Source organism: Bison bison, unplaced genomic scaffold (assembly GCF_000754665.1).
Source record: "Bison bison bison isolate TAMUID 2011002044 unplaced genomic scaffold, Bison_UMD1.0 scf7180017864473, whole genome shotgun sequence".
Taxonomy (NCBI): domain Eukaryota; kingdom Metazoa; phylum Chordata; class Mammalia; order Artiodactyla; family Bovidae; genus Bison; species Bison bison.
Window position 1 is genome coordinate 7,759,364 of NW_011495034.1, and position 14,922 is coordinate 7,774,285.

The 14,922-nt window shown below is 35.3% G+C and overlaps 1 protein-coding gene across 1 annotated transcript in view; it reads left to right on the forward strand.

Annotated features, from left to right (window-relative positions):
- Positions 1 to 12,600: 12,600 nt before the first annotated feature.
- The window catches only part of LOC105004230 (triadin-like), a 39,566-nt gene continuing 37,244 nt past the window's right edge, over positions 12,601 to 14,922 (forward strand). Inside the window, exon 1 of the mRNA XM_010861776.1 lies at positions 12,601 to 14,438. Within this exon, the coding sequence (XP_010860078.1) occupies positions 14,372 to 14,438 (67 nt within the window). The 5' untranslated portion in view covers positions 12,601 to 14,371. The remainder of the gene's footprint in view (positions 14,439 to 14,922) is intronic.

Below are 14,922 nucleotides of genomic sequence, written 5' to 3' on the forward strand. Positions count from 1 at the left end.
CTCCTACTTTGGCAGGCAGATTCTTTACCACTGAGCCACCAGGGAACCTTAGGATATTCTATAGTCAAGTTAAAGTCACACAGAGAGATATAGTGTAATGTCCACATTCCAGTTTTCATTTTGCATAATTCTGCTTTTTGGCTGTGAAAATGAACCACTCCTCTGCCTAATGTGACCTAGGTGCCTATCTTTTTCATTCCTTTGCTTAGAGACTGTGGGCATTTCATGGAGAAGCACACTAAAACTGTAAGATTATCCCAAGAATCTCTCCATATACTTTATTACTAGGATCACCGCTTTTACCCCCAGCTTACCTTTCTAACTCTGGGCTCAGAGGAATTAGCTGTTAGATAAGCCAAATTAAGTCACCTGACATTACCAGAACAGACAGTGTATCCAGGGATAATGTGTCCTACTCTGTCTATGGTGGCTTCCCTGGTGGCTCAGACAGTAAAGCGTCTACCCACAATGCGGGAGACCAGGGTTCGACCCCTGGGTCTGGAAGACTCTGTCTATACTTTACCCCTTCCATGATTCATCAAAGTACTTTCCTAATGGAAATCGTATCTATCTTTTAGGCTCCTAAAAACAACAAACTTTTTACATCAAGCATATATTCTTGCTACATCTATCTTTTAATTATGGAACTTTGTCTTGATTTAAGGTCCAACAATCTTTATGTAAACTAATAGAATGTAGTTATATACCATTTCTAAAGCCCAGTCAAATCAAAGTGAAATATGAAGAAAAGTTATCATATGTTTTCTGAATTTAATGACAATGCACTTCAGATTTCTTTTGGCAATACTTAATGTAATTTAATAATTTTAAAGCAATTTAAAGTGCATATTTTTGATCATCATTTACATCTTAATATTAACTTTATGGTTCTTTAGAAATCCCTAAATCTATAAAAGACCATTCTCATCCTCTTTATAATAAAAATTCTCTTGCAAATCTTATTTTTACTCACGGAGAATTTTAATCACTAGCCCCAGGATTTGGTCAGTAAAAACTATTTTTAATTATTTACTATAGATATTTGAAGATTACAGTTTTGTTCTCCAGAGAGAAAAATTGACTTTTGTTTGTTCCTTTGCTATTCTGCACTCAGTACAGTTCAGTTCAGTCGCTCAGTCGTGTCCAACTCTTTGCGACCCCATGAATCACAGCACACCAGGCCTCCCTGTCCATCACCAACTCCCAGAGTTCACTCAAACTCATGTCCATCGAGTCGGTGATGCCATCCAGCCATCTCATCCTCTGTCGTCCCCTTCTCCTCCTGCCCCCAATCCCTCCCAGCATCAGGGTCTTTTCCAATGAGTCAACTCTTCGCGAGAGGTGGCCAAAGTATTGGAGTTTCAGCTTCAGCATCAGTCCTTCCAATGAACACCCAGGATTGATCTCCTTTAGGATGGACTGGTTGGATCTCCTTACAGTCCAAGGGACTCTCAAGAGTCTTCTCCAACACCACAGTTCAAAAGCATCAATTCTTCAGCGCTCAGCTTTCTTCACAGTCCAACTCTCTGCACTAGAGTGTATAAAAAACTGAGGAAATGCTTTGTAGTGTTTACCTTATAACATACCATGAAAATACTTCCTTACAAGCTCAAGAATATTGAGCTTCTAATTTTGTCTCTCTTTTCTATTGATATTTGCTTTCACTCCTACTTTTATTCTGAAACAACCTATGGGTTTGTTCTCTTTTTTCCTTTAGGGATTTTTAATAGAAAGTATATTATAAGCTGCTATGCTACAAACCTAAGTAGCCAGAACAGAGATTGTTTGGGGAGAATTTTTTTATCCCTTCTTTATTGAATTTTTTCTTTTATGTATAAATTCATTTTCTACCAAAAGCCTATTCAGGAAAAAAAAAAAAAAGTAGGCATATACTATACACTAACTTGAATAAAACTACTTAAAATCAATTGCTATGTCATATCCTATAATAAATTAATGGAGTTTAAGCTAAAAAATTAATTTAAGCTAAAATACTCTAAAAATCAAGTTGCAGATTTTATCTGAAATCATCTGCTCTGCATAAAAAATGCATTGTTACTTTCTTCTAATTGTAAAGTACACATTATAGATCAACTAATTTCAGGAATAAACATGAAAATTTTTCACCATTCTACATAAAATTTGGTTGCACTTAATATTACTGTCCCAGTTTTTTTTGTAGAATGATGGTATATTATATGTTAAAGAAAAGTAGTTTTTAAAACCTGAAAATTCAGTGCAGATACTCCTTTGGAATTATGAAATGGCAAAATATAACTCAAAAATTTTTCATCATTTTGACTTGCAAATTTGGGGTTTCATTTCATTTGATTTCATATCAGAAAGAGCTACTAGGTCAGGTAACTCATAAAAAGCATCTACAGTCTCATTAAAAGTCTTGGCAATAAAAACCATGGTCATCAATTCTTAGCTTGGAGTTAACACTTGTATTGTTGGTCCTTGAAAAGAAATAGCTGTTAAAACCTAGTAATGATTAGAAATACTAATTTGCCTTAATAATAGAGCATACAGTTATCTCAAAATAAAACTTAAGGCTTGGTCTATCCCTTATAAAACACCAAAAAAATTTATTCTGTGACATTAGGCTGGTTACTTGCTTGAAAGCCTCCTTTACAAGCTGAGATTATTTTACTAAGCATTCTGTACAGACTTTTCCAGTCTTAATATTGTCTAATTCTCATTTGTAAGAAATGTCTCCCATGCATGAAACATTTCCACTTTGTCCCAAATGCTGAAGAATAAACTTATTTTTCTGATTGCAAGTACAATCTGTGCAAATATACAAACAGGAAAATCAGATTCAGATTCTAACATGAAAATACTTCTGAATATTATATAAATCTACTAAATAGAATCCTAATATTTGAAGTATTTACTTCACTTGAATTTCAAAATGTACACGTAAGTTTTACTTAAGTTTCAAAAACTATATCTCTGGAGCAAAGCATGCCATTGACTGTCCAGTGAAATGACATGAAGACTCTCTAAATATTAATTTAACCATAAGAATCAGTGATAATGATTCAGAGGGTGCAGAAATTCTGCCCATAACACACTCACACAAAAGAATCTATAAAAAATGAAACAAGAAGATATTGTCTCAAGAGAGAAGAGAGTGTGGGTAGCACAACTGTCAGTGAATTGTGGTTTCACTATTGGTTTGGACTATTTCCAAACAAAATAAAAATGACTTTCTAAGTATTGTCAGTCAGTTCAGTACGTATCATATTCTCCTATGAGCAAAACTTTATTTGCATTGATACAATAACAGAAAAAAATTTTTCGACTTAAGATTTTTAAAGACTCGTCATCACTCAGTTCAGTTCAGTTCAGTTCAGTCACTCAATATTGTCCGACTCTTTGTGACCCCATGAACCACAGCATGCCAGGCTTCCCTGTCCATCACCAACTCCCAAAGTTTACCCAAACTCATGTCCATTGAGTTGGTGATGCCATACAACCAGCTCATCCTCTGTGGTCCCCTTCTCCTCCTGCACTCAATCTTTCCAGCATCAGGGTCTTTTCAAATGAGTCAGCTCTTCACATGAGGTGGCCAAAATATTGGAGTTTCAGCTTCAACATCAGTCCTTCCAATGGACACCCAGGACTGATCTCCTTTAGGATGGACTGATTGGATCTCCTTGCAGTCCAAGGGACTTTCAAGAGTCTTCTCCAACATCACAGTTCAAAAGCATCAATTCTTCAGTGCTCAGCTTTCCTTATAGACCAACTCTCACATCCATACATCCTCATCACTGGAAGGATATAAATTCAAATTCTCTAGCAAGGTACTGAAAATTTCCTTACCACCAACCCTCAGTGTGACTTCTAGCCTTTGCTTATATGCTTCTCACTCATTTTGTACACCCACCAATCATGCCACCTGAATTTTCACACTACATTGTTTTCTTATGTTGTTCCTTGTATTGGAAATTTCTTTCCAACTCTTCTTTGATAACAGATTTTATATGCAATTTCATAGTTGACCATAGATGCCAGTACTTCTGTGAAGTCTTTTCTTATTGCATCAGGTAGAGTTTGTCAGTCCTGCTGTGAGCTCAGAACTCTGTGTATGTGTATGTGTCTCCATCATTCTACTTAATCTGTCTATATGAAGTTCTTCCAGCATGGACTGAACTCCAGGCAACCATCTTGTTTTCCCAGTTCAGAATCCAAAAGAGACACTGAATAAATATTCATTGACTAGATCAAGTTTACCTTTTTAAAATACCAAAATGAATTCTGTTGTTCCAAAGTGAAGAAATTTACACTTGGGTTTCTTGTTCTGCAGAGTTTCTTGTTATTTTTTACTCCAACCAGAGCCTTTTTGAGACTCTAAGACCTCAAATTTCTTTTACATGCACACATACAATACAAAGTTTAAAGTACTATTAAAGATTTATTTTTTAATTTTTTTTCTCTTTTTTTTATTTTATTTTTTAACTTTACAATATTGTATTGGTTTTGCCATATATCAAAATAGAAGTCAAAAACATTATCAAGTCAAATTAACAGTGCATAAAAAGAATTATACACCATGACCAAGTGGGATTCATTCTAGGTAAGCAAAACAGGTTTAACATTTGAAGATAGATTGATATAATTCATCACATCAATAAGATAAACAAGAAAGAAACTCGATAGATAACAGAAAATCATTTGACAAAATCCAACAACTATTTATGGAAAATCTCTCAGCAAACTAGAAATAAAGAGAAACTTCCTCAACTTGATAAAGAATATCTGCAATTAAACCTACTCATAACCTCATATTTAATGTTGAGTCACAAAAAGCTTACCCATTAAGATAAAGAAACAAGGCAAGGATATCCCCTCAGCACACTTGTTCGACATTGTACTGGAAGTATTAGTTAATGCAATAAGACAAGAAAAGGAAGAAAAGACATACCCATTGGAAAGAAAGAAATAAAACTGTCTTTGTACATGATATGGTCATCTATTTAGAAAATTATAAAGAATCAAGAAAAACCTCCTAAAACTAATCAGTGATTGTAGCAAGGTTGCAGGACACAAGGTTAATATGTAAAAGTAAGCTGCTCTATGTTCCAGCAATGATAATTGGAATGAATAAAATAAAAAATGCAAGACTATTTACATTAGCACCAAAAAGGAAAGACTTAAATATAAATCTAAGATATAATCTATTCTATGTTCATGAGTAGGCAGGCTCCAAGTTGTTAGCATGTCAGTTCTTCCCAACTTTATCTACAGATTCTATGCAATCATGATAAAATCTCAGTGGTATTGACAAACTGATATTATGAATATCAACAAGCTGATCCTAAAGTTTATATAGAAAAAAAAGACCCAGAATAGCCAAGATAACATCAAAGGAGAAGAACAAAATCTTAGGACTACTGGACTTCAAGACTATTATAAAGCTACAGTAGTCAACAGTGTGATGTTGGTAAAAGAATCAACAAACAGATTGATGGAACAAAATGGAGAACCCAGAAATAGACTCACAAAAAATACAGTCAACTGGTCTTTGACAAAGAAGCAAAAATGGAAAACCTCAGAAATAGATTTACAAAAAATACAGTCAACTGGTCTTTGACGAAGAAGTAAAAACAATTCAATGGAGAAAGGATAGTCTTCTCAGCAAGCCATACTAGAGTAAGTGAACATTCACAAGCAAAAAGAAAAAGAAAGAAACTAGGTAAGAATTCTACATCCTTATCAAAATATTAGCTCAAAGCAGATCATAGACCTAAATGTAAAACATAAAACTATAAACTCCTAGAAGATAACATAAGAGAGAATCTAGGTTATCTTGGGTTTGGAGATTACTTTTTAGATACAACACAAAAGACACAACCCATAAATGAAAAGTTGATATGTTGGACATTATTAAAATTAAGTATGCTCTGCAAAGCATACTGTCAAGAATATTTAAAGAATAAAACACAGAATAAGAGGAAATATTTGTGAAATACATATCTGGTGAAGGACTGTTATCCAAAATACACAAAAACCTCTTAAAACTCAACAACAAGAAAATGAGCAACCCATTCTAAAAACTGGGAAGGGGTCTGAATAGATACCTCATCAGAGAAGATATACAGATGGAAAATCAACATATGAAAAGATGCTCAATGTCACACATCATTCAGTTCAGTTCAGTTCACTTTAGTCGCTCAGTCGTGTCCAACTCTTTGTGACCCCATGAATCGTAGCACGCCAGGCCTCCCTGTCCATCACCAACTCATTAAAAAATTGCAAATTAAAACAATGAGATACTACTATATACCTATAAGAATGGCTAAAATCCAAAACATTGAAACATCAAATATTGGAGAGAATGTGGAGCAGTAGGAGCTCTCATGCTTTGCTGGAGGAAATGCAAAATGGTACCGACACGTTGGAAATCAGTTTGGTGTTTTTTTACCACTAAATATACTCCTATCACATGATCCAGCAGTCATGCTCTTGGTGTTTACCCAAATAAGTTGAAAACATATGTACACAAATATTCCAGCTTTAGCCTGGCTGCAAGCTAGGAACCAACAAATGTATTTTTCAATAGGTGAGTGGATAAATAAATTCTGTTATGTCCATACAAAAGAATTTTCTCCAGTGTTAAAAATGTGTGTGCTATCAGGCCATTGAGGGACATTAAATTCTATTTCTAAGTGAAAGAAGCCAATCTGAAAAGCCTGCAGATTATATAACTCCAATATGACTTTCTGGACAAGGCAAAACTATGGAGATAGTAAAAAGTTCATGGTCACCAAGGGTTTAGGAACAGTGAGGGTAGTGCAGAAGGGATTTTTAGACAGTGAAGCTATTTTATATCATACAATTATGGTATATGTATGGCATACATTTTTCAAAATCCATATAATTAACAAAATCAAGAATGAACCCTAATGTAAGCTGTGGACTTTGGTTGATAATGATGTATCAATATTGATAATTATGTATCAATGGTAACAACTCTATAGCATTAGGGATTTGATGATGGAAAAGGTCATTTATATTAAGGGAGGATATATGTGGGAACTCTCTGAACTTTTATTCAATTTATTGTAAACAGTAATCTGCTCTAAAAATTATTATAGTTCATTAAATTAAAAAATTGTATGGAGGAACTTCCCTGGTGACCCAGCAGTTGAGGGTCTGCCTGCCAGTGCAGGGGACATGGGCTCAATCCCTCATCTGGGAACTAAGATCCCACATACCACGGGTCAGCTGGGCCCATTCTCCACAGTTACTGAGCCTGCATGCCTAGAGCCTGTGCTCTACAACAAAAGAAGCCACCACAGTAAGAAGCCTGTGCTCTGCAACCAGGAAGGAGCCCAACACATGGCAAGTAGGGAGAGCTGCATACAGCAATGAAAAAGAGGCCATCGCAACGAAGACCCAGCACAGCCAAAACTTAATAAATAAATAAATCAAAGACTGGGAATGCTACTAAAAAATGTATGGAAATCTCAAAGACTGTATCTACCAAGTGAATTTCATAGTACTATATTTTTACATTTCATACTGAATAGCAGAAGGATTTATTTCAAAATCTTATTCATTTTGTTATATTAGTAATTTTAAGTTAATATTTTTCTTATAGTCAATTATATTTCTTCAAATTATATATATATATATCTCCTCATGAAACAAGTTTCATATTTGAACACAGTCGACAAGGAGACATTTATCAGATCACACATAAATGTGTTCGTAGAAGATTTCTAATTGAAAGAATTTCAAAGACAACGTAGAACACATACAATATTATAATTTTCATAGAAAGTATAAAATGTTATATTTAAAACGAAGAGATGATTAGTGATTTTTGCAACAAATTAATTGAAATTAAGTATATAAATATAGGTGTGTGAGGTTATTAAACACTGGAAATTCACCATTTGAAATTTCTTAGGTTAAAAAAAAGCAAATTGCTACATGAAGTAGAGTTGAAATATATATAATTTTTTATTTTTATCCATGAATATCATCAAGTACTAGTGATTTCATTTTACTTTGATAACTTAGCCAACTTGCGACGGCAAAGCTGGGAAATTACTAACCATGAAAGGTGATTATATGATTATTAGGCTTTTGTGTAAAGATTCAAGAGTAAATTTTCTGATAAAATATGGTCACCATAAATTTGTCTAATTTATTCAACAAATAGTTACTAACTTCCTAGCATGTGCCGAATGATATGGTCTCTGCTTTAGGAAAAGAATTTTGAAAGCTCCGACAGACTGGCAGTTATGAAGAGCATTGCTGTGAGGTGGTGGTGCAAGTATGCTCACTTCACTTCTAGGAGCCGTCTGTGCTGCTATCAAATTTATCTTCCACTGTGCTCCCAGCACTTACTGTAGGAGTTTAGCTGTCATTTTTATTCTGATGGTCTGGGTTCAAATTTCCCACTGCCATTTAGTAGTTGTGATATTGGACAAGTTATTTACCTCTCTTAGATCCTACTATCATATCTATAAAATCTAGATAATGTCCACCTCCTTGGAATGGGTGAGGAGTGAGAGATCTGTCCCAGTCAACTCTGGCTGCTATCACAAAATATTATAGACTGGGTGGTTTAAACAGCAGAAATTTATTTCTCACATTTCTGGAGGCTAGGACATCCAAGGTCAGGTGCCAGCCAATTTGGGTCCTGATAAAGTGGCTCTTTCTGGTTTGCAAACAAATGTCTTACTATATCCTTCTATAGTGCAGAGAGGGAAAGAGAGGGGGAGAGAGAGATTGAAGAGAAACGTCATCTTTTTCATGTCTCTTCTTATAAGAAAGGGCACTAATCCCTTTCATGAGGGCTGCACTCTCATGACATAATCACCTCCCAAAGGCCCCACCTCCAAATGCTGTTGCATCGAGTATTAGGCCTCAGCATATCAATTTCAGGATGAAACAAACATTGCAATCATAGCAAGATTTTATGTAAAAATGTCTAACCATAAGAAACAATACTTCATCATCATATGTGAATACACAAATGACCAAGACCTAACTTTGTCTGCCCTTAAGGAAATTAATCGTTTAACAAAGATTTTCTTCTTGAAAGAATCATGAGAAATTTGACATCTTAAGTTGAACATGATTACATGAGAAAAATTCATGGCTAATAAAGTTTTCTTTGAAAAACAAATTCTTTAGTGCTCAGAGATTTATATTCCTAAGGTGTCCCAGTTTACCTCAGCTCCCAAAATATAAAGGAATGCTTATTTTATTTTTTCAATAATTGCATATTACTATTCTTCCTAAAAGAGCTGATCATAGATAAAGTAAAATGTACCCCACTGAAGTACACTGCAGAATTCTGATTAGTATTCTCTTAGACCCAAGCTACAAAGCTGGATCAGAATTCAGTCAAAGGAAAATAGTAGTTTGATGACTTCAGGAAGTCCCTCAGCTAAGGTAATTTGAAGAACTATATTACTATAGGAAAGAGTTTGTCAGAAGTACTAGAATACTTAGTCCATTGGACAAGACTTCTGTCGCCATGGTGATCGCAAGCTACACATTAAATAAGTTCTATATCTGTTGTTTTGAATTTCTACGCCATGCTTCATGTGACAGTTTTAACATGGTGACACAGACTAGCTTGCCTAGAACCAGACAATGCTTGAGTAATTGAAGGAAGCTCTTTAGAGATGCATATACAGAATTACTGTTTAGTCGTTCAGTCGTGTCTGACTCTTTGCGACTCCATGGACTGTAACACACTAGGCTCCACTGTCCATGGGATTCTCCAGGCAAGAATACTGGAGTGGGTTGCCCTTTCCTCCTCCAGGGGATCTTCCTGACCCAGGGATCCAACCCTTGTCTCTGTGTCTCTTGCATTGACAGGCAGATTCTTTATCACTGAGTCCCGTAGGAAGCTAGCCTATAGAATAAGGTAAATAATTAAATGTATCATTAAGACAAAAACAAAATTAAAAATGGCTTCCTAATCAAGTTATACTTACTTAAAAGTTAATGAACAATGTCCCGAGTAAAATTAAACACTGACAACATCTTTTCAGGAACATTCAAAGTTAGTATTGCATAAAACATCAAAATATATTTTTCCTCATGGGAATTATAAGCATAGAATGCTAAACCATTTAGACAACTTGAAAATTCTTTTCTCTGTATTTGTTTATAAAATATATTTTAGAGTTTGAAAAGGATATAAAATATTGTAAAATACTTTTTCTAAAATATCCCTGATTGTCACTTTTATGTTCAGATGAACAAAAAACAATGACAGATGCATGTAGGGCATTGCATATTAAATATTTAAAAATCATACAATTGATCACAATTGAATCACTGTAGAAACAAGGTAAGATCACCTTAGGAAGCAATAGAAATGCAACAATTTAACATAATTTTTGGTGTGATGTACATGATCTGAGGAATTACCTATCATTGAACATAAGGATAGATTGCTCCAGATGTTTCTTTAAAACCATTCTTTCCATCAGAAGGAAAAAAAAAAAGGATACTTGATCTTATTCATGATGCTCATGAAACAATACCTCAAATCAGCAGACAAATTACATATTTTCAAAAGAGGAAAGAAATAAAATTTTTGAAGTGATATTATTGAGCCCTTTAGTAGTGCTAGCTGGGAAAGAAAGGTTAAGAATTTTGAATTTTATTCCTCACATAGCCAGGAAGTCTGAACTGCCTGACAGTTCTGTTAGGATCTTTTACACCTTCAAATTTTAGTTTCTTTTTTGCATTTTAGCTACACTTAACATTGACATCAAGCCACAACACTTCTACATAAATATTTTTGTTAATATCCTAATGTCACTAATAGAAAATTGGTATTGATCATTTGGAACAATGAATAATAACTAATAGCCAAATCAAAGGTGGTGCTAGTGGTAAAGAACCTGCCGGCCAATGCAGGAGATCTAAGAGACATTAAGTTCAGTCCCTGAGTTGGGAAGATCCCCTGGAAAAGGAAATGGCAACCCACTCCAGTATTCTTGTCTGGAGAACCCCATGGACAGAGGCGCCTGGGTGCTACAGTTCATGGGGTCCCAAAAGACTGGAGTGACTGAGCATAAATGAAAGATATTATTAATTATTGCCATCTCCTTTATACACATTATTTGATGTTCAAAACAATTATGTGCTGAGGAGGAACTCTAGTGCTGATTTCTTTTATTACATGATTGTCCATTATTTCCGTTTTTTGTTGTGCCTGTTTCACAGGCCTTTTAAAAAAAATCTTGCAGAGAGAAACAGTATTGTTATATATACATTTTATCTTTTAGAGGATAATGTTAAAAGAAAAAGTAGATGCTATTTTCTATTTATTTGTCTTGATTAGATATATTCAGGTACCTAAATTAAAAAGAAAAATCCCTGAATTTTTTAAATTGAATATTTTTCTCTTTAAATTAATACTTTTTATCTAGTAAAGTATAATATTTAAAATTTAGTTTGCTATTTATAGCTATTTTGATCACACTTTTTGTGTGGTATTCATCTTTAAACATCTGGCAATAGTATAACTGGTAAAATTAAGTTTCCTTGGAAGGAAAGTTATGACCAACCTAGATAGCATATTAAAAAGCAGAGACATTACTTTGCCAACAAAGGTCCGTCTAGTCAAGGCTATGGTTTTTCCAGTAGTTATGTATGGATGTGAGAGTTGGACTGTGAAGAAAGCTGAGCACCAAAGAATTGGTGCTTTTGAACTGTGGTGTCGAAGAAGACTCTTGAGAGTCCCTTGGACTGCAAGGAGATCCAACCAGTCCATTCTAAAGGAGATCAGTCCTGGGTGTTCTTTGGAAGGACTAGCTGAAGCTCCAGTACTTTGGCCACCTCATGGGAAGAGTTGACTCATTGGAAAAGACTCTGACGCTGGGAGGGATTGGGGGCAGGAGGAGAAGGGGACAACAGAGGATGAGATCGCTGGATGACATCACCAACTCGATGCACATGAGTTTGAGTGAACTCCGGGAGTTGGCGATGGACAGGGAGGCCTGGCGTGCTGCGATTCATGGGGTCGCAAAGAGTCGGACACAACTGAGCAACTGAACTGAACTGAAAATTAAGTTTATTATTATCAATATATGAATTGATGTCAATACAGGCCAATTATGTGAGATTGGATTTAAAACATGCAGGTAAAAAGTAACACAGGACATCACTTTTTCTTTTAATTACATATGACTAAGAAAATGGTTTTAACTTTCTGGTTTATTTTGCTCTTATATACCTAGTTTTTCACTAAGTCAAGTTTATCTATGTGACAAAAGCAAATAAGGTTTATTTAGAGCCTTTAAAAAAATTTTGTTACTAATTGTATTGATAGTTTCCATTTATGAATGAGATTTTAAGCTGCTTTGCTTCTGCAACACTTGCATGAAATATGCACTTCATTTGTATTCCCAGCTGCTTGCAAGACATGTCTGTTACCGAGTCCAAGCTTGCTCTGCTCAACCACAACAAGCCAATAAATAGAAGAGATGAGGTGTTGAGGCAAAGAATACAACTTCATTAGTAAAGTCGGCTGACGGAGAAGATGCCAGACTAATGTCTCAAATTAACCTTTATCAGGATCTGGATGCCAGGTTCTTTTATAGAACAAATGTGGGCAGAGGTGAGGAAACAAAAGTAAGAAAGCTATTAATCTTGCAAACATCTCCTAGAATGGCAAGCCTCAGGCAAGGGATGTGTTCATTTATTCCTCACTGCCATCCAGATGGACAGGGTCCTGAACAAAGGCATTTTTAGTCAAGCAAAAGGGCAGAATTCTCTGAAGCAGACCATTATGTATGTTTATAATAACAAAAGCAAAGAAAAGCAAGTGAAAAAAAACAGTTCCAACATGGAGTCAAAATTGGCTTTTCCCTGCAACATGTCATTTTTGGGTATCTTGTTGACACATGAAATAAAATACATTCAAAACAAAGATAATGTCTTCCTCCAAAGAACTCTGTTCCCTATGTTCCATATCACAATTGATGGTAGATTATCCTTCTATGAATCAAGAATTCCTGGAGTCCTTTTTTTACATGATCCTCAGCTTTTAAAAAATCTGACTTATGTCCTTCACCCTGATAAACTGTTTTTATTTCCTGACCAGTGAAATTCTAGTCTACTGAAGAACCTAAACTCAAATGGCATCTTTTCAGCAAAAACCTTCCCCAGTTTTAATAGTAGAACTAATCTTTTTTTCTGTTATCTGTTTGGCTGTACTGGAGAACTTGTAATGTGCATGGTACAATATTTTTCTATTTACTAGCTGTTTCACATACTGTTTCTATGTACAGACCACTTTAAGACTTAGTGATATAAGACAGCTGATTTTACTTTCCTCATGATTTAGAGGATCAAGAAGTTCAGGAGGGATCAACTGAGCAGTTTTTTACTTGGATATCTCCTGTGATTGCAGTCAGTTATAAGCTTGGACTGTGGATATCTAAAGTAATTTGACTTCTGGATGTCCAGGACGGCCTGCTTAGCTGGCTGGCAGTTGATGCTAGCTCGTGGCTGGGAGCTCAGCTGGGGCTGTTGAACTGGATTGGTTGTATGTAGTCTTGCCAGCCTGGCGGTGTCGACTGGAGTATTCACATGGAAGCCAGATTCCCCCAGAGCTAGCGCCCCTAGAGAAGCAGAAGCAGATAGAAACCACATGGTTTATCCTGATTTAGCTTAGGAATTCACACAGCAACACTTCCACTCTATTCTGTTGATTACAAGTGACTCAGCCAGACTGGCAGACTGTCCAGCCCACGCCTCCCCATTCTCTCTTCTGTCCTAAAATGTCCCTTCAGCTCTGTTGCTCTTGGTCTAATTCCTTGCCATCTCTCAAGCTCTTATTCTGTGCCACCTGCCAGAGCCTTTCCTGATTCTATCATTGAGCTACCAGAGCCAATATCTTTTTGTTTGAGTTCAAAGAGACATTTAATTCAAATCTCATATTTCCCATTTATTAATGAGAGCTACATGACCTTGGGAACATGATTTAATCCCTTTATGTGAAAAGCAAGGGTAATAACTGAACCAAAATAACTTTTAGGGCTATTGTGAACACTGTGTGACTAAATAGTAGAGAGCATTCCCTGTGATACCTAGTGAGTAGACAATATTAGCTATTATTCTTATCATATCTTCTTTCTCCGAAGCCCATAGAATTGTATTTGTATATTTTTCTATCTACCATAATCTGCCCCTTATAATAATTTGTGGGCTTATTTTCTATCTTACGCATACTTAGTTCGATATGTTACAGGCAATTTATCCCAATAGAAACCTCTATCTTGAGTATCAATGCAGAGCCCCTAGGTTCTTTATGCCTCAGTAAACACAATGTAAAGAACTTGCCATTTTTCTCTGTTATTCCTTGTAACCTTTTCTCCTCATGATTCTTCTTGCAGAAATTAGAAAAGAAAAATCTGGGAAGACTTCTTCAGTTCCGAAGGATAAAGGTAATAGAGTCAATTTAACATAACACTAGAAACGTATTAACAAAAGTATCTGAATGTGTCCATAGTACGTCAGTCATCTCCTTGCAGATTTGTGGGTCAGAATTGCATATGACACTCATATATTTGAAAACTTTTGTTTATTTACCTGTCCCTAAATACTTACTTTCTGTTCACCATGATCTAAAAGTATGTTTATTATAATTTCTGAAAGAAAGGAAAAATGATGAAAAAAAATTAAGAATGAAAGGGTAAAAGAAAAGTGTTAAAATGAAAGTAAAGGATATAAGAAGGACTTGCTGCCATGCCCTCTGGTTCTTTTCTTTCTATCCATTCATTAAATCTGTATTTACTGCATAATCTTTCCAAACCTGCTAATCATTGGTGAAACAAAGATGGCAAAGCTAGGAATAGGGAGGAAGACTTGGGAATTGAAATTCTGAATTCTGCTATTTTCAGACTCCTAGTCATGTGCTGTCTGCTTTGG